At 63.0% G+C, this 23,804-nt stretch overlaps 1 protein-coding gene across 10 annotated transcripts in view; it reads left to right on the top strand.

Annotated features, from left to right (window-relative positions):
- SPEG (striated muscle enriched protein kinase) overlaps positions 1-23,804 on the top strand; it is a 31,047-nt gene continuing 7,243 nt past the window's right edge. For 2 of the 10 annotated variants that reach the window (XR_014884417.1, XR_014884416.1), the window contains exons 1-29: positions 1-777; positions 9,291-9,380; positions 9,486-9,678; positions 10,855-12,269; positions 12,375-12,518; positions 12,973-13,155; positions 14,633-14,844; positions 15,008-15,096; positions 15,293-15,474; positions 17,412-17,672; positions 18,567-18,725; positions 18,886-19,075; positions 19,189-19,418; positions 19,532-19,651; positions 19,824-19,928; positions 20,000-20,206; positions 20,309-20,432; positions 20,508-20,680; positions 21,326-21,438; positions 21,634-21,802; positions 21,891-21,984; positions 22,134-22,334; positions 22,456-22,516; positions 22,680-22,757; positions 22,867-23,039; positions 23,121-23,147; positions 23,315-23,467; positions 23,584-23,626; positions 23,721-23,789. Coding sequence is in view for 8 of the 10 variants with exons in the window: in XM_085228253.1 (XP_085084379.1) it covers positions 357-777; positions 7,617-7,656; positions 8,854-8,888; positions 9,291-9,380; positions 9,486-9,864; positions 10,855-12,269; positions 12,375-12,518; positions 12,973-13,155; positions 14,633-14,844; positions 15,008-15,096; positions 15,293-15,474; positions 17,412-17,672; positions 18,567-18,725; positions 18,886-19,075; positions 19,189-19,418; positions 19,532-19,651; positions 19,824-19,928; positions 20,000-20,206; positions 20,309-20,432; positions 20,508-20,680; positions 21,326-21,438; positions 21,634-21,802; positions 21,891-21,984; positions 22,134-22,334; positions 22,456-22,516; positions 22,680-22,757; positions 22,867-23,039; positions 23,121-23,147; positions 23,315-23,467; positions 23,584-23,626; positions 23,721-23,789 (5,940 nt within the window). In the remaining 2 variants the exon portion in view is untranslated. Of the gene's footprint in view, positions 778-4,760; positions 4,966-7,616; positions 7,657-8,853; positions 8,889-9,290; positions 9,381-9,485; positions 9,865-10,854; positions 12,270-12,374; positions 12,519-12,972; positions 13,156-14,632; positions 14,845-15,007; positions 15,097-15,292; positions 15,475-17,411; positions 17,673-18,566; positions 18,726-18,885; positions 19,076-19,188; positions 19,419-19,531; positions 19,652-19,823; positions 19,929-19,999; positions 20,207-20,308; positions 20,433-20,507; positions 20,681-21,325; positions 21,439-21,633; positions 21,803-21,890; positions 21,985-22,133; positions 22,335-22,455; positions 22,517-22,679; positions 22,758-22,866; positions 23,040-23,120; positions 23,148-23,314; positions 23,468-23,583; positions 23,627-23,720; positions 23,790-23,804 lie in introns of those variants that run through there. The other 8 variants (XM_085228252.1, XM_085228251.1, XM_085228247.1 and 5 more) reach the window with 6 other exon arrangements.

Here is a 23,804-nt window from a genome sequence, read left to right as displayed (position 1 = left end):
TCAGGGCCCAGCGGCAGGGCAGCGCCGGCACCGTGGGACCCGCACGGGGCAGCGGCGGAGCAGGTGCCAAGGTGTAGGGTGGGCAGGGGTTGTGGTGGAGCATGGTGCACGGGTGCTGCGCTGGGTGAGAAGAAACGCGGTGAGCGGCAATCTGAGCTCCCAGCCTAAAAATAGTACCCAGCTTGCCCACGGCACCGCGACCTTCGGGGCTGTGGCCGGCCTGGGGGAGGCTGTGAACCAGACGGCACCTGGAGCGGGGGGCCGCCTCGCTGCCGGCACCCCCTGGTGTGCACCAGGAAGGAAACTGGGGCGTGGGACTGTGGCACTGGGGAGGTGAGGAAAGGAAAGCAAGCAGCATGCACCGGGCACAGACACGTGGTGGCACCAGCGGGGCCAGTGGGGAGCCCGGGCGGGTGATGGGGAGAGCCCCTCCGAGCCCCGGCATCCCTCCGAAGCGTGCCAAGGTCACAGCGGAGCAGGGGACTGCTGAGGAGGGCCCCACTCGCCTGGCGGCACCGGCCTTTGTGCGGAAGCTGAAGAACGCGGCCATCGGCACTGGCTGTGACATCCGACTGCGGGTGGTGGTGGTGGGGAACCCCCGGCCCAACCTGCGCTGGTTCCACAATGAGGAGCAGCTGGCCCCACACGGGGAGGAGTACGGCACGCTGTGGATCCGGGACAGCACGAAGGAGGACGCCGGTGTATACACGTGTGTCGCCGAGAATGAGCGAGGAGAGGCCATGACTAGCGCCGTGCTGGCCATCATCGACATGGAAGGTAAGGGCCACAAGGCCATCGGCACCGCTGCTCCACCACCACGGCTCCAGCATCCCCACCAGAACTGCTTCCCCACGCTGAAGCGGCGATGCTTCACAGGCTTTCCCCATACGGCGTGCCCAGGGGCTGGCTGAGCTTCAGCTGTGCCATGTCTGACTGCCGTGGGTTGGGATCACTGGTACTGGCAGCACCAGGGCAGCTCTGCAGCTGGGGAGTGAACATGTGGCTGCAACAGCCTCTGCCAGGCAGGGCAGGATGCCAGGGCATGGGCGTGTTGGAGCATCTGATAGTGAGCCTGTATGGGGCAGCAGGAGAGAGAGACTGGTCGTGTTGTTTGGGTGTATGGCACCCATGGTTCCCCTGCATCAGCCACCCCCGTGCACTAGTCCCCATGAGCACAAGTGGCTGTGATGCCACCGCTGCAACTGTAGCAGGTACTGGGGCTGCACTGGGGGCACCAGTGCTGCACTGAGGGAACTGAGACCCCCAAGTGTGAGGAAGCAGGGGGAGGAGCCTGAGGGATGAAGGAGGAGCTTATGCATGTAAGTAGGCAGGGCCTGGTGGTTAATTAGCAAAATAGAAGGGCCAGCATCAGCTTGATTTCCAAAGCCCCATGGCTGCCCTATGCTCAGCATTATGTGGGGTGTGCATAGGGCACCTGGCTGCAGTGGGGGCCTTATCCTGAACAGAAAGAGGTTCATCACCGCAGGGCAACGCCACCTCCCTGGAGCACTGAGGTGCTACCAGGATTGCCTGGTTGGAAGTGTTGGGCAGCAGTGCCAACGTGTGAGCGTGGCTATGCCAAACACTGGGGTCGTGGGTGAGGAAAGCACCAGGATTGTGCTGCATGGGGCAGCTGTGAGGAAGAAGCATTGTTCTGAGTGGGGCTGAGTTGCTGGGGGAGCTCCACTGGAGATTCCTGCTGGTGGTGAGCCTGGAGGTGGAGCACAAAAGTGTGCAGGAACTGTCCTGCCCTGCAGTGGGGATGTGTGGTCACTATGCATTGCACCTTTGGGGTCAGTGGCACTGTGGACTGTGATGGGGGCACAGAGTGGTGCTTCATCCCTCTTTCACTCTGACCTGCAGTGTGTCTCTGCTCAGAGTTGCCTGATTTCCCCAGGTGCCCGTTCTCATTGTGCTGACACATGCCTCCCTGCTCCCAATTCCCAGCCCTTGCGGCCACGTTTCTGGAGCAGCCACAGGAGGCACAGAGCAGCCAGGGTTGTGAGGTGAATGTCACCCTGCCCCAGGCGCTCCCATGTGCTGTGTTCAGCAAACAGCCGCCCAAAACCAGCCCTGGGGCAGGGTTGCGTCTCTGCCCTGCTTTGGAGCACAGCGATCTCTGCATGGTGCCATGTCCCTGTCCTCTGCCTTTTCTCCCTGTGATGTGTGAACTGAGCTGCAGCTCTCCGTGGGGCTGACAGCTCTCTCAAGGTGGCTCAGGTCACTGCTGGGGGGGCTCCGTACTGCCCAGTTCTGTGCTCAGGTCCTCCTGCACTGGCTCCGCATTCCCCTCTGCTCGCACGAGCCCGATTTAGCTCCTCTAATCCCTTGCCCTGAATCTGTCGCTCCACCCCACTAATGATTTTCTCCTGCTCTTCTCCCAGGTCCCTTGAGTGTGTCAGTGCCTGGCACGGGGAGCAGGGGGTGTGCATGAGGCCAGGAGGGGCTCCAGGAGTCCCCACCATTGGCTCCTTGCTCACTAATGCATATCTCTTCCCAGCTGTACCTCCTGCCTTTTTCACCATGAGCTAGCTTAAATCACCTCTTCCAAACCCCATTAATCTCCTGCTAGAGTGCCCAGTGTCCCTAGCTGTGCCAGCAATGAGCGATGCCGAGGCTGCGTCTTATTTCGGGGTTGGATTTGTGTGTCTTCAGCGCCCAGCACAGGGTCCCGCTCCTTGCCTCCACCTGCACTCAGCAATCAAAGTGCTGTGTAACCTTGCCTCTGCAGGACAGTCTGGGTGCAGGAACAGGGAGGCGGATGAAGCAGTCCATATATAATGCTCCCTGCATGGTGCTCCCTGCACGATGACCCTGCGTGGTGATAGCTGCCCTGTGCAGATCCTTCTCCTTGGTGCAGTGGGATGAAGCCTGCCTCCAGCAGAGTGCAGGGCATGGGATGTGTCCTGGGGGCTCAACGCATTTTGGCACAGCTGTGCAGCTCCATGGCTGTGGTCCCCGCACTCTGTGCTCTCTCTGATCCCCAGTTTCCCCACAGATATGGTGTACGAGGCTGTGGCTGGTGGTGCTGAGGGCACTCCACTTGGGACAGCCATGCTGACAGTGTCTCTGGTGGCTCAGCACCTTGCACCATTTATCTCGGTGGCTAATTTTAGGCCCTTACTCTGCAAAGCTGTGCCTGCGCCCAGTGCCAGCTGCCCCTTTCTCCAGAGCCCCTGCCAGCCCTCCTGAGTGCTCTGCTCGCTCAAAGCCAGACACAGCCTGCAGCCTCCCCTTGCTGTCACCTTTTCTGGGCACTCTCTGGGGCTGCCTCAGTTTCTCTGTGCTGCTGTGCCCACCCCAGCCCCTGGCATGCCATGGGGTGGGCAGTATGCCTGGCTATGTCTCACCAGAGCCTGGCACAGCTGGAGCATGTCCCCAGGTAGGGCTGTGCATGGGGACAAAGCCCTTTGGGATCTCCTGACTCTGTCTCATGCCACCTGGGTGCACGGCTTACTCTGAAGCTGCGCTGCTGGTTCCCTTTGGGGCGCTGGGAGCAAGCAGGGGAGCAGCATGCAGCTGTCCAGTCAGTCACCTCCACCCCTGCCCTCTCTCCTGCTGTCGGGGGGTTATTTTTGCTGAGGAATGTGCCATCCCCTCGGATTCTCGCAGGCTGTAGGGTTTGTGTTACACTCGAGAAGCCGAGACCCAGGCCCGAGTGTGGGTAAATATAGCACAACTTCTGGGGGCTGTGTGCAGGGCTGTGGCCCCTTCCTCCTCCTGGTGCTGCCCCCCAGCTCCCACTACTGCCTGCTCCCCTCCTGCTGGTGTGTGCCATGCCCTGGTGGCACTGGGAGGGCTCTGCCCCTCTCCCCACCCCCTCTGTGCCCCGTGCCTCAGCAGCAGGGCTGGCACAGTGGGTAGGAAACATCCCCTCCTGTCCCATTCTGTGCTCAAGCACCTCAGCCAAGGTCACACTGTGTCCCTGTGTCCTCAGCCTGCAGTGGGCACCGTGTGCTCAAGCATCTTTCTATCAGCAGGAAGGGGATGCTGGGGAACAAGGGTGGCTGTCCCCGCATACAGGCTGTGCCATGAGCAAGTGTCAGTGTGGCATGTGGCACGTGGCAGGGACAGATCTGTGCCAGGATGCACGGGGGACACCCAGCGAGGCACTTTTCTTTAGGGGTGGCACCAGACTGAGAGGGATATTGGTGTCCCCAGGCTCCAGCAGGAGATCCCTTTTGTGCCAGCTCTGCCACTTGTGTGCTTCGCCTGACGCACAGGGTCTCCACGGAAACCCCACAGCATCCCTTGGATGGTGGGGCTGTCAGCAACGTCGTACGAGCAGCTCCCTTTGTACCCGCTAATTTGCAAGTTATTATGAAGCCGTGACAAGCTCCACGCTGGGAGCCGTGGGCTGGGAGGGGGAGTGCAGAAAAGCAGCCGGAGCTGCCAGGCATCGTGGTGTGCATGTGGTAGTGCCACGCAGCGCCGGTGCAGAGCGCTGTGTTGCTGTCATCTGCGTTGGGGAGTGCTGAGGACCCCCGGCATTGAGCGGTGCTGAGCGCAGGAGTGGAGAGCGGCTCCGTGACTCTGGGCAGGGGGCTCGGAGCCCCGTATCCCGCACAGCCAAAGCCATCAGGAGGGCAGAGGGGTGCGGGTTGTGTGCGTCCCTCAGCCCGCGGTGCCTCCCCGCCACCTGTGCCCTGACCGTCCCCCGCCGCTGTCACTGCGTGCCAGGGCTGGCGGGAGGCGGAGGCGGAGGCAGGCGGGGGAAGGATGGAGGGAGGAGCACTCCAGTGATGCTTCATGCTCACAGCCCCAGCCCTCCCGAGAGCCCAACCTGGCGAGCCCCAGCCTCTCCCTCCGCCCTCTCCGGGAGGATGCTGGGGGCTTCACCGGGGCGCTGACAGCGGGGACCCCCCCAGTTGCGGGCTGCCGCACTGCCGGGCCTGAGCGGCGGTGGCCGCGCCGCCGGGGCTCTGCAGAAGCATGAAGAAGATCTGGGTGAAGAAGCGCTTCCAGGTAAGGGCTGCGCGCTGGTGAGCGCACGGAGGAACGGGGGTGAGGTGTGGGGGGGAAATAGCGGGAAGCGGGTGCACGTCCATCCTGGGTGGGGAAGGGGTGAGTTGCGCTTCTTCCCCCCCCTCCCCTCCCCCGCCCCGGGCTTATCCCACCGCCAGCCCCGCCCGCAGAGCCGCCGGTTCCACGCAGCAGTGCTGGGCAGGTGTTCAGCATCGCCTTTGCCAGCACTGCTGCGAGCCCATGGTGGGGTCCTGTCCCCTCCCTGTCCTCCGGAGCCAGTGGAGGCGGCTGCATGGCTCCCCCCGGCTCCGCCGCCGGTGGTCACGGAGCTGGAGATGAGGCTTTGCATGCGTCATCCCCTCCGCGTCAGGAGCATGCCTGGCACAGCAGAGATCCTCCGCGGGCCTCTCCGCACGCTCCGCCGAGCGAGGAGCAAGGACGTCACCGGGCCTCGGTGGTGAAGAGAGGATGGGGGCATTCTGCCAGGAACCCCCTTGTGGAGCTCACAGCAGCACCCCACTGCTACACCTTACATGGGTGCACGGCTACCCTGCTGTCACCCTGCTGGGTGTCCCCACAGTCCCCACCCAGGGGTGCAGGATGGGGACATGGATCCCCCGGAATGCTGCGGGGAGGTGACAGCCCTGCCCAGGTGTGGGGGCATTCATCTCCCCTGGGGGCAGCACCTGGCTGCCCCATCTGCCCTTGGGAACAGCCTGTGTGCCAGGGCATGGTCCTGCTATGCTGGCCGAGCTCTGGGCACACCACACGGGCCACCCGCTGCCTCCCTGCTTCCCCTTGGCCCTGTTCCCTGTTGGCTTCACAGTCGGCAACACCAGTGCCACGTTGCTTGGCTCCATGTGCCAGGAGAGGGGTGTGCTCCACGGCCCCAGGAACCCCACTTACCCCATGCTATAGGGGGTGGACAGCCTCCTGGCAGGACCCTGCATGAGGAGGGTGGGTCTGTGCAGGCACTGGGGCAGCGAGGCAGGGCCAGGTCCCACCGCACCTTGCCATGGGGCAGGGCTGAGGCTGGATACTCATCTCTGCTGGCTTTTCTCCCCTTCTCTGTGGGTGCAGGGTGGGCGCCAGGGACTCCCCTGCGCTGTTTCCTAGGCTGAAAATGAACCCCCAAGCAGGGTGCATCACTGCTGGCTGACTTGGCTAGATCTCAGCCCAATGGGATTTGTCCCAGGCTGCTCCTGTAACCTCCTGCCCCCATTTTGACCCCCTCTTTGAAAGCAGAGGGTCTGCTGCTTGGAGGTGACCCTGCATCACAGAGTCTGGGGGATGCTGCTTTCTGAGCCGTGGGTGGGTGCCATGCCCCAGGGGTCCTGTTGTAGAGCAGAGGGCTGGGGCTCACCCCCCTCTGCAGCTGTGGGCCCTACCCTGCTGGGTGCAGTCACCAGATCTGGTGGGAGCTGATGGCGCCAGTCCCCGGGGAAGCCGTGAGCACACCCGATAATGGCACTCAATTGCATTTTCATTTTTTAATGGGGGAATTATCTGCCGATGGTGCAGTTAATCACTCATCTATCTTTCCCTGGCCTGGAAGGCGGGCTGCAAGCCAGAACCAGCACAGGCAGTCGGGGAGGGGAGGTGAAGCCTGGCTCAACCTGGCTCAGCCTGAATACAAATGTGTCTCGTGCAGCCATTGCCCACTGCATACTGGGAGGGGGCAGCGGGAGTCCCTTTGTGCTGCCCACTGGCACCGTGGGGGCTGCAAAATGAGCCTGCTGCTGTTGTAAAGACATCTGACTGCTGGCTGTGCTTGGCTGTCTGTCTGCCCCTAGGGCTGTCTGTCCCTGGGGACTGTCTGCCGTCCATCCCTGAGGGCTGTCTGTTCGTGAGCTTGTCTAGAAGCTGCAGGATGGGTAGGAGGCTTTGGGAGAGCCCCACTAAGGCTCCCCAGTGGGCAGCAAGGGCACAGGCTGCTGTTGTCCCAGGGAGACTCTGCTACCCGGATGGACTGGGAGCAATGCTGGGTGCTGGCAGCCCAGACCTGCTGCCTGCACACCACATCTCCTGTCCTACCTGCCTGCATCAGCACGGCAGCCAGGTGGTCCTTGTCAAGCAGATGCCCAGCCCCAAGCTACAGTGCGGAGGAGGACAGGGAGCCGGCAGGGAGCTGCTGGCACCTCTGCCCCACGCTGCCATCCTGCCTGCCCAGACAGCGAGGCTCCCACGCCTCCCGCCCTGCGGGCTGGTCATCTCATGGCACTTATGCCAAGTAGCCGCTCACAGCTGGCACGGCCACCACCAGGCTGGGGGTTGCTGTCCCCACGCTGGGCCCATGCCCATGGCTGAGTCTGGGCCAGTGCCTGGAAGACGCTTGGCTGGCTCATTCCCTTGGCTGGCGCGGGCAGGAGCTTCTAAGGTGCTGTGGAACGTTTGGGCACCCGCCCGAGCAAAGCTGCTGGCTGCAGGCAGCGGGACTGGCGTGCACCATGTCACCCCTGGGTGCAGGAGGAAAACAGCACCAAGAGGTGTGCGTGTGTGTGCGTTGGTGGGCATGCGCTGCACGTGTCCACCTACACCCGTGCACGGCTGTGTGCGTGGGGTGTGCGCCTGTAGATACCTTGGGGGCGTGCAACTGGGGGTGTGTGTGAGGCTGTGCTGTGGATAATGCTTTCTTCTCTTTTTCTTTGCAGAAAACCGGCCACTCGCGGCGCTTCGGTCGCTTCACGCATGGTGCGTTGAGTTACCAGGATTTGCCCCCCCCCTGCTGGGATGGGGTCTGACCCCCCCGCAGTACCAGGGAGGGGGCAGTGAGCAGAGGCTGCACAGGGCTGGGCACAGCCCTAAAATGGGTTTAGAGGCTCCTGGTGTGTCCTTCGAGCGTGCCTTTGTCCTCACAGCTCCAGGGGCAGGGGTGCTGCTGGGGAGCTGGGTACACGGTGGCAGGCAGCCTGCTGCAATGGCAGTGATGGGACAGTTGGCAGTGTGCTGGGCTACACCAGCCCAGCCCAGGGAGGGAGTGGCAGTGTGGACCCCCACTGGGCTGTGGTGTGTGATGACAAGGCTGGAGAGCAGGAGATGTTTCCTTTGCCAAAAGGCTCTGCAGTGTCAGCTTGCGATGGCTTGCATAGTGGTGAGGAGGAAATGGTGACCCTTGGTATCTTTGCGGGCTTACTTTCCGGGGAAGGAACAGTGCAGTGGCTCTGCACTGACTTGGCTACAACGGGCCTGGGCACACAGTGCCCACAGCTTCCCTGAGAACAGCAGTGATGCTCTCCCAGCCAGAACCACATTGCGGGCCACGGTAGCACCTCTGAATACTTACTGCAGGGGGGATCGGGGATGCAGAGTGCACACCAGGCCTGATGCAGCATGTGTGCCCCCAGGCACACACATCCAAGCGTGCCAGCACCTTTAGGAGTGCCCACCTGGGGCACAGGAGTTGAGGCCGTGGGGCCCAGGGGACAGCTGGAGCAGCAGCAGGTACAGGAGCTGGCTGCTGTGCAGGCAGAATGTGACCATGATGTGGGGAGGGGACAATACCATGTGCTTTACAGGAGGGATGCAGGGAAGGGGAGGCTGAATGTGGTGCTGATGATGTAGTGACTGTGTGTGTGTAGTGAATTTGTGTAGGGAAGGCTGGGGGGTGCCAGACCCATGGCCAGTGCTGTACGGAAGGGTAAGGCACTGGGCCCTGAACCAGGTGATTGGCCAGCCCTAGCCCCATCCTTGGCCTCCAAGGCCAGCACATGGTGCCAGGCTCTCTGAACTGGCACGGCCTGCTCAGCTGCTGCCCTGGCAGGTCAATGCCTAATGGTAGCGCAGGGACAAGCTGGGGACAAAGTCCTCCCCAGAGCCCCATGCGTCTCTGCAGGCTGGGCCGATAACCGGGTGTTGATGTCTCTCTCTCTCTTGCTGCCCCTATGGAAGCGAAGTTTTCCGCTCCTGCAGGAAGCAAAGCTACGGTAGGAAGATTCCCGCCTCATGCCAGCCCTGCTCCCAGATGGGGCTCTGTGCCTCCAGCGTGCCTCCCTGTTGCAATGCCACCACTGTCCCCGTCTCCATCACCCAGTTACATCCTCCTTCCCCTGCATTTCCACCACCATCCCTTCTCCTGCCTCCATCCTACATAGCATCATCTGACGCCACTCCTGTCCCATGGTCTTTCCAGCCTTGGTTCTGCCTTTCCTGCTGGCAGTCTGTCCCTTCTGTGTCCCCCATGTTACAGTCATCCCTCTCCCACCCTTGCTCTTCTGCTGCTCAGAACTGTCTATGCACTGCTCATCTGTCGCTGGAGCTGATGGGTCTGTGAGGAGCAGTGCCAGCCTGGTCTTCGTGTCCCCTCACCCTTTGCTCTTCCGCTGCAGACTCGGAGACCGGCGAGGATGAGCCCAGTGACCCCCAGGTGACGCAGCGCAGTGATCTGCAGGATGAGACAGCCTTCAGCACCCCCACGGGTGAGCTGCGGGGACACAGAGCTTTAGGGGTCCCCATGGGGCAGCCCACCCATGGGATGAGCTGGGTGGGATACCACTTGGAGATGCCCACCACTCTTCTTCCAGGTGGCTCCGACACCCTGGTGGACACCTCCATGAACACGACGCCAACCTCAGTGCTGGCCCTGTCTCAGGCAGAGGAGCGCTCCAGCTGGTCGGGCAGCCAGCAGACTGTGGTGGAGAAGGAGCCAGATGCCAGCCTCCCTGTGCGGGGACCCTACCTCCGCCCTAGTGCCTGGCAGCCACAGGGAACTCCAAGGCAAGCAAACGCGCCGTCACCATGTGGCACTGAGGTCCGGCACCTGGGCGTGGAGCCGCTGGTGCGGGCATCACGGGCTAATCTGGTGGGCACAAGCTGGGGGTCGGAGGATAGCCTTTCTATGGCCAGCGACCCGTACGGCAGCGCCTTCAGCCTGTACCGAGGACGGGCGCTCTCGCTCCACGTGTAAGTAGCAGGGGGAAGTGCACGGAGGGGACATCGCTGGGGCCATCTCCTCCCCGCAGCCATCTTCTCTCCTCCTCCTGGGCTTTCTTTGCCTTCTCCATTCCCGGACAAGGAACGGAGGCTCTGAGCAATAGGCACCTGGCACTGGTGAGGATGGAACGGCCCTGGGGTGGGGGGCCTGGAGCGGGGTCCCTATCTGCTATGGCCAGTTAAAGTTTGGGGGTAACCCCATCCGAACTGATTCTTCCTGTTCAGCTGTGAGGGCTCTGCATGGCCAGGGACATGGGGCACAGAGGTGTGGCACCCACGGACAAGCTGTCCCCACTGCCCAGGGGTGGCAGTGGGGACGAGAGACATTCTTCCTCCCCAGGGCCTGCTGACATGCTCAGAGCCCCTGTCCCTCCCCAGCCCCACAGGCCTTCTCCTTTGACCTCCATCCTCCTTTGTGTTTGAGGCTGCTTGTTCCACCAGAACCTCATCCCCACTTTTTGATTTCTGCGCTGCACATGCCAAGCCCTGGGCTGTGGGGCCAGGGGGGTGGGCAGGGATTTTGAGGGTGGCAGGGCAGGAGAACATGTTGGCAGCAGCACATGCACTGCGTGATGACTTGTGGCCTTGTAAAAGAGCTCTCTACACTGCTCTGGCGTGCTGGAATACCTCAGGGAGATTGGGGCACCCCTCTGTTCCTGTGCTCTCATCTTGCCTGCATGGCAGCTCTGGGAAGGGCACTTGTTGAGTGTCCCAGCATCACCACATTGCTGTCCTACATGGGTCCCTGGCCGATGAGACACCAACAATAAGGCACCTCTGGGTCATACCAGCAAGCCAGCTCCCAGTGGCCTAAGTGTGGCTGGATCCCCTCGCTGTGGCCCATTGAGGGTCCAGGGGCTGTCCCCTGCTGTGCCCTATTGGGTGGTTGGGTTGGGACTCACGATGCAGCCATAGGTGAGGGTGGGCTCTGACTTGCTCTCCATTGTTCTCCCCTTGCAGCAGCATCCCCCAGGGTGGGTACAGGCGAGATGACCCCCACAGTGGTCCCATCTCCCCAAAGCCCGGCGCTGAGCCTCCGCACTCGCCCGCTGCCCTGCCACTCACCTCCAAGCCGCCCATCATCCGCTCGCCGTCTCCAAGAGCCGGCCTGTGCCCCCCCACGCCCTCCGGAGCCACCCCGCAGCCCTCTGCCCGCCTCCCTTCCTCCTCCTGCACGCCCGTGACCCCCCGCAGGATGTCTTCAGTGCCGGCCGACTATCAGGACACCGTCCCCGAGGAGTACGAGGAGAAGATCAAGAAGCCCAAGTCGCAGTCACAGGGCAGCACGCAGGACTCCCGGCCCGCCACGCCCATGAGCGACGCGTCGGGCCGCATCTCGGTGCGGGCATCACCCAAGCTGGTGCGCGCCGGCTCCAGGATCTTCGAGCGGCTGCAGTACTTCGAGGAGCGCCGTGGGAGCTTGGAGCAGGCGGACAGTCCCTTCCCCGCACGGCCGTGGCTGCCCCTGCGCAAGACGCGCTCCTTCGACCAGCCAGGCTGGGAGCGGCGGGCGGGAACGCCAGGGGGCTGGCGGGATGGGGAGGGCAGTGTGGCCAGCCGCCGCCAGGCCTTCCGCCAGAAAGCCGCCTCCTTCGACGAGCGGGGCAAGTTCGCCGGGCGCGTGCAGGACATCGAACACAAGTTCTCGGAGGAGCTGAGCCGCATCAAGAGGACCGTGTCCAAGCAGCAGCTGCGGCGCTCGCAGGAGCTGGGCAAGGCTGAGCCACTGCCGCCTGCCGAGCCTCCCGCCGCCCGCACTCCACGCGGCTCAGCCTTGCCACGCAAGGTGCCACCAGCCAAGGCCTCGGCTCCGGCCGAGGGCACGCACGTCATCCAGCACCTGGCTCTCTCCAGCGTGGCGTTGGTGGGGCCCAACGGGGAGCTGGAGCCGGGGGGACAGCGGGCACGGAGAGGCCCGGCGCGGGGCGGCGCGGCGGAGGAGGTGAGGAAAGCTGTGCAACAAGATGGTGGTGGGGAAGTGAAGAAGAAGGAGCAGTGGTTGTTGGCGCAGGCCACCCCGCGGGGCCGTGCTGCTGAAGGGACCCCGTGCCCGGATGGAGGTCCCGTGGCTGCAACCAGGGCCCCTGGGGTGGCGAGTGAAGGGCTGGCTGCCAGGCTGGCCGTGCCCCATGGGCTGTACCGGAGGCCGGAGGTGTCTGCTGAGGTGCGGTTCCTGCCCTGGGCAAAACCGGGCATGGAGCAGGAGGCCCGGCTGGAGAGGAGCTGGGCAGGGCAGCACGGCACAGGGAAGGAGGTGGAGAGAAGACAGGCAAAAGTGGCAGAGAAGAAAGAGAGCGTCCGGATGGCTCAGGAAGGCAGAGGCACGCGGAGCAAGGGGAAGGGGCGCCGGGCCCGGCCCACCTCTCCGGAGCTAGGTAGGGCTCTTGTCCCATGCACAGGGGGTACTGTGGTGCTGCCACACCTCACTGGACCCTCTGCTCAGCATGCTCATGGCCTTGGGGCCATCTATCCCTGTGCAGAGTCCTCCGATGACTCCTACGTCTCAGCGGGCGAAGATCCCTTGGAAGCGCCCGTCTTTGAGATCCCCATCCAGGACACAGCGGTGGCTGTGGGGACAGAGGTGCTGCTCAAGTGCATTGTCACAGCCAACCCACAGCCAGAAGGTGAGTGGTCGTGGGGCATGAACGCAATGGGCTCTGGCACGATCCCCCTGCCTGTTCCAGGCCCTTGGGGCCACCCGAGCTGTGTGGCAGAGCTGCAGCTCTGTGCTCCTCAGGAAACAAAGTGCCAGTGTGCGGTGCAAAGGGCAGGGTGCAGGCAGAACCTCTGTGATCCTCCTGCGCTGGGATAGCAGGAGAAGGCACCAGGCACGGAGCAGCTGGCAGAGGCTGGAAACGAGCAAAGAAGCTCTGGTTCCCTCCTCCAGCCTCCACTGGAGGGCAGAAGGATGCCAGTAACCTTAGCAGGGCCTCTCTCCATCAGAGGCCCTGGGGACCTGGGGCTGTTCCCGATGGCAAAACGGTCCCCAAGCCGAGCAGAGACCTGTGCTGACAACCGGGGGAGTGAGGACTCTCCTACCCCGGGATGGTCCCGAAGTGACCCTGCTTCTGTCCTTAGTGTCCTGGAGGAAGGACGGGGTGCCACTGAGGAGCAGCACGGCACGACCCATCAAGGCGGAGGGCGAGCGGCACACCTTGCTGGTCAGGAGCGCCCGGGTGGCCGACGCCGGTCTCTACACGGTGACGGCGGCCAACGAGGTGGGAGCCACCTGCTGCAGCGCCATCCTCAGCGTGCGGCCCGGTGAGTGCCGGCGGCCGGGATGCAGGCGGAGGGGGGCGGCGAGAGGGCCGGCGAGGCGACGGGCTGCCTGCCAGCTCTGCTGTCACTGCTAGGAAAGCGGCTTCCTTACCCTACAAGGCTCTGTCTGAACCGAAGCAGCTGACTCGCTGCCGGGTTCTGCCGTGGGGGGAGCGGGGTCAGGCTCCGAGCATCCCCAACGAGTTGGCAAGTCCCGTGCCTTGCGGGGCACCTCAGCTGCCCGCCGACACGCAGCCCTCGCTGATGCCCAGCATGCTCTCCGCCATCCGGGGATCCCCATCCCATCGCAGCCCCGAGAGGTTCCCATCCCAAAACTTCCCCTGGGAAGCGCAGAGCCCCGGGGAGCTGCAGGATCCCCGATCCCCGCTGCCCCGCGGCGACCCGGGGCGCTGAGCGCACTGCCAGGCAGCTGCGGCCCCTCGGGGCCGCTCTCCCCCGCGGCCGGAAGGGAAGGGGTCGGCAGCCCCCAGCCCGTCGCTGGGCCCTCCCCCGATTCAGGCCCAGCCCCGAGGGCCGGGCGGCGGCGCGGGGTCGGGGCGGCGCTCGGCCGGGGAGGGCTCAGCGCTCCGGGCTGGATGTGCGCCCGGCGCCGCCGCATCGGCCCCGGCCCCGGCCCCGGCAACGACAGCGGCGCTCCCGCGGTTCGGTCCTGCTTGGGGAGGGGGCCGCGGCCCCTCCGGTGAGTGCGGGGGGCACCGGAGGGCCGCGGGCGGAGGGGCTGCAGGGAGCCCTGGGGGATCGGCGGGAGTCGGGGATCCGGACCCCCGCAGCTCTCCGCTCTGCTGCTGTTGCACGGGGGCAACGAGGGGGTGAGGGGCCGAGCCGTCACCGGACAGTCCGCCCGCCTCCCCGCTTCGGCAGCTCCGTAAGGGAATCCGCTGATGGGGGGAACGGGGGGGAACGGCAGCGGCCACGGCCGGGATGGAGTGGGGGCAGCCCCCCCACCTCGGGCAGCGCTCTGCCGGCAACACGCTCGCCCCCGGCCCCGCACACATCTCACTCCCATTCCGGCCCCACGCTTCCCCCACGCCGGCTCCTCTGCCCACGCGTGCTCCCTGCTATGCCGAGCTCGGACCCCGGGAGCGGCCGTCCGGGCTGTGACGGAAGCGCAGTTGCCAATGTCACCTTCAGCCTTCTGCCGGCTCGGGGCAGGGGCAGCCATTCCCGGAATCCGGGCGGCTTAAGGATGGGAGCACGGCCTGCTGCGTAAGAGCCACTTGAGCCCCGCTGTCGCCTTGTGGGATATCGCGTCCACTTATCGGCCCCGGGGCGTGTTTCGCACCCACCCCCCGCGCAGCCCAGCACCCCTTCGCTGCCGGCTACTGTGCTGCTCCCGGCGGGATGCAGCATGGGGTGGGCTTCCTCGGGCGCCTCCAGGCACAGAATGGTGTGGAAGGGTCCCCACGCCCCCTGCCTGGCTCTGCCTGCTGCCTGCTCCTTACTTACCCTCTCCTGCTAGCCCCCGCCGTGGAGCGGCATGGGAACCTGGCCCCCCCCCTGGGCCAGGTCAGCCCCATCACCTCAGATGAAGAGTACCTGAGCCCACTAGAAGAATTCCCTGAGTCTGGGACCCCGCAGCACCGACCAGCCATGAAGCTGCAGCCCAGAGCGGAGCATGGGGCTGCCCACAGCTCTTCGGAGAGCAGCTTCAAGGCTGCACCCACCTTTGAGGTGAGCTGAGAGCCCCCCTGGGACCTGGCAGAGAAGGAGCTGTGCCCTGCGGTGCTCTAGGGCTGCCCCTATGATGGGGGACAGGTGGTCCCCGGGGTGGTGCCAGGGACATGTGGCCCCAGGGTAGTGGGTGCTGGATGCTTCCTGACCTCCACTTCCTCAGGTGGCCCTGTCGGACCAGTCAGTGCTGGAGGGACAGGATGTCAGCATGAGTGTTCGTGTTCGCGGAGAGCCCAAGCCCATCATTTACTGGTGAGTCCTGATGCTCACTGGGTCACAGTAGGGCAGGGAAGGGGGCAGGCATGGGGATGTCCCCATTTGGGGCCTGCCAGCTGAGAGCAGCACCAAGGAGAGGAGCTCTGATCTTGGTCTTTGTTGAGATTGAGGAGAACGGGGCTTTCTGTGGGGCCAGCTGTGACAATGCCTCTCTACCCATGTCCCTGAGCAGGCTGCGGAACCGGCAGCCCGTGAAGTACGGCCGCCGTCACCATGCAGAGGAGGCGGAGGGGGCTCGGGGTGTGTACACACTGCACATCCTGGCGGCTGAGCGCACTGACACCGGCTTCTACACCTGCAAGGCTGTCAACGAGTATGGCACCAAGCAGTGCGAGGCCAAGCTGGAGGTCAGAGGTAAAGCTCTGCGAGGGCATCCCCATTTCCCCATGGGGCTGGCCAGTTCCGGCACCCTGCATGAGCTGTGTGGGGAAGGGGCTGCTGCAGACCCCTTCTCGGTGGTGCTGCTTCTTGTCCTTCCCTGCTGCAGAGCAGGTGGGTGTGAGCCCAGTGCGGGAAGGGCAGTGCATGGGGGGGTGTCAGGAGGGGGACACGGAGTGGTCATACTGCTGCAGAGGCTGGCTCCACAGAAGGAGGCAGGCTGCCCCGCTGCCCAATCCAAATGTGCGACCCCACAATAGTGGGTCCCGCTGCCCAGCTATGTCAATGTCCCCAGCCTGACCCAGAGGCTGCTGCTCCACCAGCATAGCTTTACCTTAAGTCCCCTTGTCCACATGCTGGGGCTGGGCGCTGGCCCTGGCTGTGCAGAGAAGGCTCATGCCCTTGGTGGCCCTGCAGGGGACATGTCCCTCCACCATGCACACAGCTCCTTCCTTCCCTGCCTGCAAGCTGTGCCCAGGGGACTGCTCAGAGAGAGCTCTCCCACCTGTTTGCTCCCAGCTCAGAGCAGGTCCCATAGAACCTGGGTATCTGGGGCTGGGCTGCCCCTCCCCAGCTCTGCCGTGGGCTCCAGCATTCTCCTATGGCCCCTTATATGTGTGTGCAACTGGGGAATGTGTGGGCCAAGGGACCAAGGGACTTGCAGGAAGGGGATGAGTGATGCTGCCTTTCTCTTGTCCTTTGTTTTGTGTGCCCTGCTCCCCCCAGCCCTCCCTGCTGATGGCTGCCTGAGTCTCTGGGCTGTCCCAGTCCCACCCCAGCCTTCGCTGCACTGCTTCTGTCCTGCCAGGCCCTCGCTCCCGGCAAAGCGTGGTGGCACAGGAGTGGCCATGGGAGCCAGGCACGCACCCAACGAATGGATGGGTGATGGCTGAGGCACCAGTCCCCCTGCCGTGCTCCATGTCTGTGGCACACAGCGTTGCGTGTTGGCATGTGTGTGTGTGCCGGCCCCGTCTCCGCTGCACTAACCCTTCTGCTTGCTGACTGCGGTTTTTGTCTGTACGCAGGGGGAGTACGATAAGGGGGTTCATCTCTCAGAGCCACGGGGGCTCTTAGTTGGACACCTCTTAGGCAGTGGACCTCACCTTGCATTATTACCTTCTGCTCCATTCGCCGCCTCGTCCTGGACGCACTGCGGGGACGCGCGGGCCCTCGACGGCGGGTGTGGGGCATGTAGGGTGGTTGGGCACCATGTCACTGGGGCCGAGCAGTGGGCGGAGGGCGGTCGGTAGTGCCAGGCACCCCCTCAGCCGGGCTAGGGCGGCTGCCCAATGCTGTCTGGTGTCTTGCTCCATCCGTGTGTCTGTGTCTGTGTGTCCTGCTGCTCCTCTCCTCACTGCTCAGGGGAAGGGAGCAGGGAGCTTGGCCCCATGGCTGCTCTGTGCCAGCCGGGGACGTAGGAAAGGGAACATGATGCAATCGCTCCCACCTCAGAGTGTGAGGGACAAGGGACTTGGGGACCCCCGTGCTGGGGCCATGACCCTAGGGTCTGCCCAGTTCCACCCGCAGAAGCAGCGCCAGCTCTGGGTCTCTTCTCCCCAGGTGGGGGGGCTTGGCGGGATGTGGGCTGCGAGGCCGTGACCCTTTTTGTAGCTCTAATAAAATCTGTTTGGTAAAGCGCTGTGTGGTGTGTTCCTGGCACGGACACTTCCCCTCACCCCCCCGTCGCCTTCCCTCCGCCTCCCACCCCAGCTCAGCTCTGCTTTTCACATCTCGCCCCCACCTCTTCCCCGCTGCACCCCTTTGCCTGCACCCCGCTCCCTGCCCATTGCACCGGGCCCCTTCCCTGCATGCCCCCGCCCTGCACGGCCCCCTCCTTGCCACCCCCCATGGTTGCTTTTCAGTTGCTGAGATGCGTCTCTCTTTCTCTCTCTCTCTCCCCCCTTCCCGGGCAGCTCGGCCCGAGTGCCAGTCCCTGGCCGTGGTGGTTCCCCTGCAGGACGTGGTGGTCGGGGCGGGGGAGCTGGCACTCTTTGAGTGCCTGGTGGCTGGCCCGCCAGACATGGATGTGGACTGGCTGTCACGGGGCCGGCTGCTCCAGCCCGCCCTGCTCAAATGCAAGATGCATTTTGACGGGTGCAAGTGCAAGTTGCTGCTCACCTCCGTGCACGAGGACGACAGCGGCATCTACACCTGCAAGCTCAGCACGGCCAAAGGTAAGCTGTGGGCACGCAGCCCTCGGGGGTATCACTCAGGATCCGGCCTCGGTGTGGTGCTGGGGGGACCAACACACCTCCATCCCAAAGCATAGCTAAGTGCTGGAGGGGGTGGGGAGATAAAGAGCGATTTGTGCCCCCAATAGCTGGTGCTGCACAACTTCATGGGCTCTAGTGCCCTATGGAAGGGCACCAGTCAGTGAGCCTGAGCCTGAGCCTGCAGCCCACACCACTCAGCCCCACTCCAGCAGCCATGCAGCACCCAGGCACTGGGAGATGTTTGTGTCGTGACTGTACCATGCATCAAGAACTGCATGCCTTCCCCCGAGCTGCTTGCAGAACAGCTGCACCCATTCCCAGGCTCCAGAGCTTCTGGCTCCTGTTACTGACATGCTCCTGCTAGTCCAGCACAGGGATGTGGACATTTGGTGTGGGGCCCGTCCTCTTCTCCAAAGATGCCACTGGTGGCAGGAACCACTGCACACTGCTAGCTGCCCTGTCCTGTGCCCTCTGCACTTCCCCCTACATACAATCTATTTCTCTCCTTCACCAGTCAGGGACAAGTGTCTCTGTCCCATTCCCCTCCTTGGGTGGACAGAGACCCTATCAGTGAGTCCCTGCTACAACCATCCCCATTGCATTGCACTTGCACCCCCAACCGTGACCCCCCTGCCCCAGAAGGACAAGGCACCTTCCCACTACACCCAGCAGATGGCATCTCTACTGTTTGAGGGGAGGGAAGAGGCACTCAGCCAGCAGAGCCCAAGCGCTGGATGCCTTGCACATGCATTCTGAGCCCCACAGCCCCCATGAGGTGACATGCTGTGCCCTGCCCCATGTGTTCAGTTCTGTCTCTGGCCGTGAGGGGTTCACCCCCCCATGCTCTCCTTGCAGATGAGTTGACTTGCAGTGCCCGGCTGACGGTGAAGCCCTCCGTGCAGCCACTCTTCACCCGCAAACTGGAGGATGTGGACGTGGTGGAAGGACGGACAGCACGCTTTGACTGCATGGTCAGCGGGACCCCTGCGCCAACGGTCACCTGGAGCCACTTTGGTAACCCCTGTTCCATGGCCTCTATCCTATGGCCCTCATCCCATGGGGTCTGCACTCCTAGAGGAAACCCAGCCTTGGTCTTGGAGCATCAGAGCCACAGGGCCAGAGACACCAACGGCTGTTCTAGGGCTGCTGATGCCATATGCATGTCTCCACACAGGCCAGATGGTGCAGGAAGGGGAGAACGTGCGTATCCAGCGGGATGGGGGACTGCACTCATTGGTCATTGTGCATGTGAGCAGTGAGGATGAGGGGCACTACATGGTGACTGCCAGGAACATCCATGGCCACGTGGAGTGCTCCGCCGAGCTCTATGTGGAGGAGCCACGGCCGTCTGCTGCCTCCCAGATGTAAGATGGTGTCCCCCTGCATGATGCCCATGGGATTTGCCCCAGCTTTGTCAGACAGCTCTGTGCTGCTGGGGCCGGGCTGGGCGCACTGTGCTCATCACAGGTGCCCACAGCTCCAAGCTGGAGAAGATGCCATCCATCCCAGAGGAACCAGAGCAGGCGGAGACCGAGGCAGAGTGTTTCACCATGCCCGACTTCCTGAAGCCACTGCACAATCTGGAGGTGGTGGAGTCCAAGGAGGCGGTGCTGGAATGCCAGGTGGCTGGGATGCCCTACCCATCCATCACCTGGTTTCACAACGGCTCACGCATCGACAGCACTGATGATCGCAAGATGATGCAATGTAGGATTACCCATTGCTTTCCCCTTGGGTAGAGCCACCTCCTCCCAGGCACAACACTGCCCAGGGAGGGAGCTCTGCACCACGCTGATGGGCTCTTGCATCCATCCCTGCAGATAAGGACGTGCATCGCTTGGTGTTCAGAGCCGTCAGCCACACGCATGCTGGCGTCTATAAAAGCGTCATTGCCAACAAAGTAGGGAAGGCCACATGCTATGCACACCTCTATGTCACAGGTAAGTAGGGTCACCACCAGGGGCTGCTACCCCCGTGCCCCAGATCTGGAACTTAGTATCCCTATAGCAAGGTGACAGCGGATGGGACCACAGAGTAGTTCAGCTTATGAGGGAGTTGGTGCTGTTTGGGGGCTCCCGGAGGCTCACCCCACTCCCCACCTCTCTCGTGCAGATGTGGTGCCAACCCCCCCGGATGGGCCTCCCACAGTGGCCTCGGTGACCGGCAGAGCCATCACACTGACATGGAACAAGCCCAAGTGGCTGGACACGGCCATAGGTGAGGGGCAGAGGGTGGGCATTGCTGTGACACAGTAATGGGGGCTCTGCACTGACCCTGTCCCCATACAGACCCCAGCTCAGTGACATACGTGGTGCAAATGCAAGTGCTGGGCATGACACAGTGGATGGTGCTGGTGGCTGGCGTGCGGGACACTACCTACACGGTGCACGGGCTCACCAAGGGGGCTCAGTACCTCTTCCGTGTCATTACCGCCACCCCCAAGACCAACAGCAAGCCCTCCCCGCTGGTGGGGCCCGTGAAGCTCCTAGATCGGGGTAAGTGCACAGCAGGGTGCTTGGGTGGAGGGGCAGGATGGGCGGCTGCAAGCCCAGGGCTGGGTGTGGGATCTGGAGTAGTGGTGACAAAATGTGTGGCAGGTCCCTACCTGGACGAGGCTCCAGTCATCCTGGACAAGCCTGATGTAGTATACGTGGTGGAGGGCCAACCAGCCTCCATCACCATCACCATCAACCACGTGGAAGCCACTGTCACCTGGAAGAGGTAGGACGCACCCTAGGTGTTCCTCGGGGCACGCACCCAAGGGTGACATGCAGAGCTGATGGCGTGTGCCCACAGGGGCGGGCAGGTGCTGGGGGAGCAGGAGGGCACGTGCGAGATGACGATGCCGGATGATGACCAGCACTGCCTGCGGCTGCTGCACGTGGGTCGGGGGGCTGCAGGGCTGCTGGCCTGCGAGGTGAGCAACCGCCATGGCACTGCCCGCTGCACCCTCCGCCTCCACCTCGCAGGTAGGTGCCCCCGTGCCGGGGGGCTGTGCCCCTCTGCTGTGGGGTTGGCATCCTCCCATAGGGTAGCACTGCCTTCGTGGTGCGCCATGGCTGTGTGCCATAGGGGGCACTGCCTCATTGCATGGCGTTGCTCATCTATGATCCGTACTCATATGCTGTGGGGATACTGTCCTACTGGGTGGGAGTGCCCCATGGGGCTGAAAGCCTGTGAGCCATGCATGCATGTCTGGTGTCTTATCTGAGTAATTTTATTTATTGAGTAGAGGTGTCCCACATGCCCCATGATCATGTGCATGGGGTGGCACTGTGCCACGGGTGACGCAACCCCCATGGGTGGCACTGTGCCACGTCCCATGGTGCCCCTTGGCCATGTGCTATGAATAGCACTGCTGCATTGTGCCCCTTACCTGTGTATGACACACATTGCTCCATAGCCAAGAGCCATGAGGAAAGCTCCACAATACCCCACATCGGTGTCATGGCTGGCGCTGCCCCACAGTACCTCACATCCATCTAAAAGGGGGAGATGTAGCCCCACTCTGCCCCATGTCCACGTCCATTGAGTGGCACTGCCCCATGGTGCCCTGTTCTCAGTGTGTTGGTGTGGCATTGCCCTATGGTGTCCCATGCCCCATCTCTTGGCAGAGGCACCGCGCTTTGAGTCCATCATGGAGGACATCGATGCCCAGGAAGGGGAGACACCCCGCTTTGCCGTGGTGGTGGAGGGCAAGCCGCTGCCGGACATCATGTGGTACAAGGTGGGATGGGACCCCAGCACTTTGTCCTGATCCACAGCCCACCAGACACACAGTTGCTGCTCCCCTCTCGCTCTGGTTTGGGCTCCTTGTGCTGGGGCTTTGGGTTTGTGCTCTCCCCAGATGACAGTGTGCTGCAGGTGCTGGCAGTGGGAGCTGGTGGGGGGGATGGACCTATGACACCTGCTATACCCCCAGGATGGGGAGCTGCTGGAGGAGAGCAGCCACCTGAGCTTCGTTTACGAGGACAATGAGTGCTCCCTGGTGGTGCTGGGTGCTGCCGAGCCCGACAGTGGGGTATACACCTGCACGGCCAGGAACCTGGCAGGAGAGGTCTCCTGCAAGGCTGAGCTGGTGGTGCGCACAGGTACAGACAGCCAGGTCCCCTTGGCCCTGTGTTATGGGTATGCCCCCGGCCCCTCGCTCAACCTTGACAGCACCTCTCCTTCCTCCAGCCCAGCCTGCAGCTGATGCCACCATGGAGGAAGATGCGCTGCACAAGGCACGACGCCTGACTGACTACTATGATGTGCATGAGGAGATCGGGAGGTACGGGGCCAGGAGATCCTCTGAGGACAGTCATCATCCTCCAGCAATGGTCCTGGGGCATCTCCCTGCGGGTACAAGTGCCTACCCCAGCTTCTCAGCGATGGGGAGGTCTTCCCTCCCCACCTCCTCATCCCACTGGCATGTTGCAGGGGGGCTTTCTCCTACCTGCGGAGAGTGACAGAGAAGAGCAGCCGCCTGGACTTTGCCGCCAAGTTCGTCCCTGGCAGGACCAAGGCCAAGCAGTCAGCACGCCGGGAGCTGCACATTCTCTCACAGCTCGATCATGAGCGCATCGTCTTCTTTCACGATGCCTTTGAGAAGAAAAACGCGGTCATCATGGTGATGGAGCTGTATCCTCCAGGAGCATGGTGTGGGGGCCAGGGGAGGGCTGAGGGGCAGAGTGAGTGCATGGGAGCAAGGTGGGAGGAGGGCACGGGCACAACGTTCTCTGTGCTCCTTGACCATTCCCAGCTGTGCTGAGGATGAGCTGCTGGACAGGATGGCAAGGAAGCCTTCAGTTTGTGAGTCTGAGGTGGGTGAAGTAGGCAGGGAGACAATTGATGGCGGGGATACCAGTGTCCGCCTCCTCCTACAGATGCATGATGCTCATTGCATCGTGCCAAAAGGAGGTGGCATCTGCCAGCCACATCGGGCCTCCTGCTGCCTGGTGCCATCCCACCTCTGCTCCCTCGCAGGTCCGCTCCTACATGCGGCAGATCTTGGAGGGGATCTGCTACCTTCACCAGCACCAAGTCCTGCACCTGGACATCAAAGTGAGTGCACCCTGGGTCCCTGCAGAGGGGGCAGCCCCTGTGCCCCGCTGTGCCTCTCCCAAGTGGGAGTCTCCTGCCAAGCTCCAGCCTGCCCTGCACTCTCCTGTAGCCAGAAAACCTCCTGATGGCAGATTCAAGCAGTGAGCAGGTCCGGATCTGCGACTTTGGCAACGCGCAGGAGCTGACACCTGATGAGCCACAGTACTGCAAGTATGGCACGCCCGAGTTCGTGGGGCCCGAGATTGTCAACCAGAGCCCTGTCTCCATTGTCACCGATGTCTGGTAAGGGCAGCCAGGTAGACCTGGCATCCCCACTGTGCTGAGGGACTGGCACTGTGTGGTGACCCTTTCTCCTCTCCACAGGCCTGTGGGGGTCATCGCCTACCTGTGGTAAGTGCCTCACTGCATCCCCAAAGAAGAGACCCACATTCTGTTCCCTTTCCGTGCTACTTACCTCCTCTCTGGCTGCTCCTGCCCATGGCAATGGGGCAGCCCTCAGTCCCCAGGACATGTCAAACTATCTCCTGCATCCCAGTGACAGTGTCCCCTCCTCACAGCCTCACTGGGATCTCCCCCTTCGTGGGTGAGAACGACAAAACGACGCTGATGAACATCCGCAACTACAATGTGGCTTTTGAGGAAAGGATGTTCCAGGGGCTCACTCGGGAGGCCAAGGGCTTCGTCATCAAAGTGCTGGTCAATGACAGGCTGTGAGTGCTGCGGAGCCCATCCCCTCCTGGGACATGGCCACATGCCCCGTTGGGATGGAGGAGCTGGGTGAGGAGCTGACAGGATGCACGCCTCACCTGGCTCTGCTGCTTCACAGGAGACCCAATGCGGAGCAGACTCTGGAGCACCCCTGGTTCAAGGTGAGTCCCAGCACGGAGCAGCACCCAGGGGCAGCAGTGTTGCTCAGGGCTTGCTGTAGGGTCTAAATGACTTTGCTGTCCCCTCTCTCTGCAGACGCTGGCCAAGGGGAAGGTCATCAGCACTGACCACTTGAAGCTCTTCCTCTCCCGTCGGAAATGGCAGGTGGGGTTAGGAGCT

Source organism: Meleagris gallopavo, chromosome 7 (assembly GCF_905368555.1).
Source record: "Meleagris gallopavo chromosome 7, MGAL_WU_HG_1.1, whole genome shotgun sequence".
NCBI lineage: Eukaryota > Metazoa > Chordata > Aves > Galliformes > Phasianidae > Meleagris > Meleagris gallopavo.
This window is presented reverse-complemented; position numbering and strand designations above follow the sequence as displayed.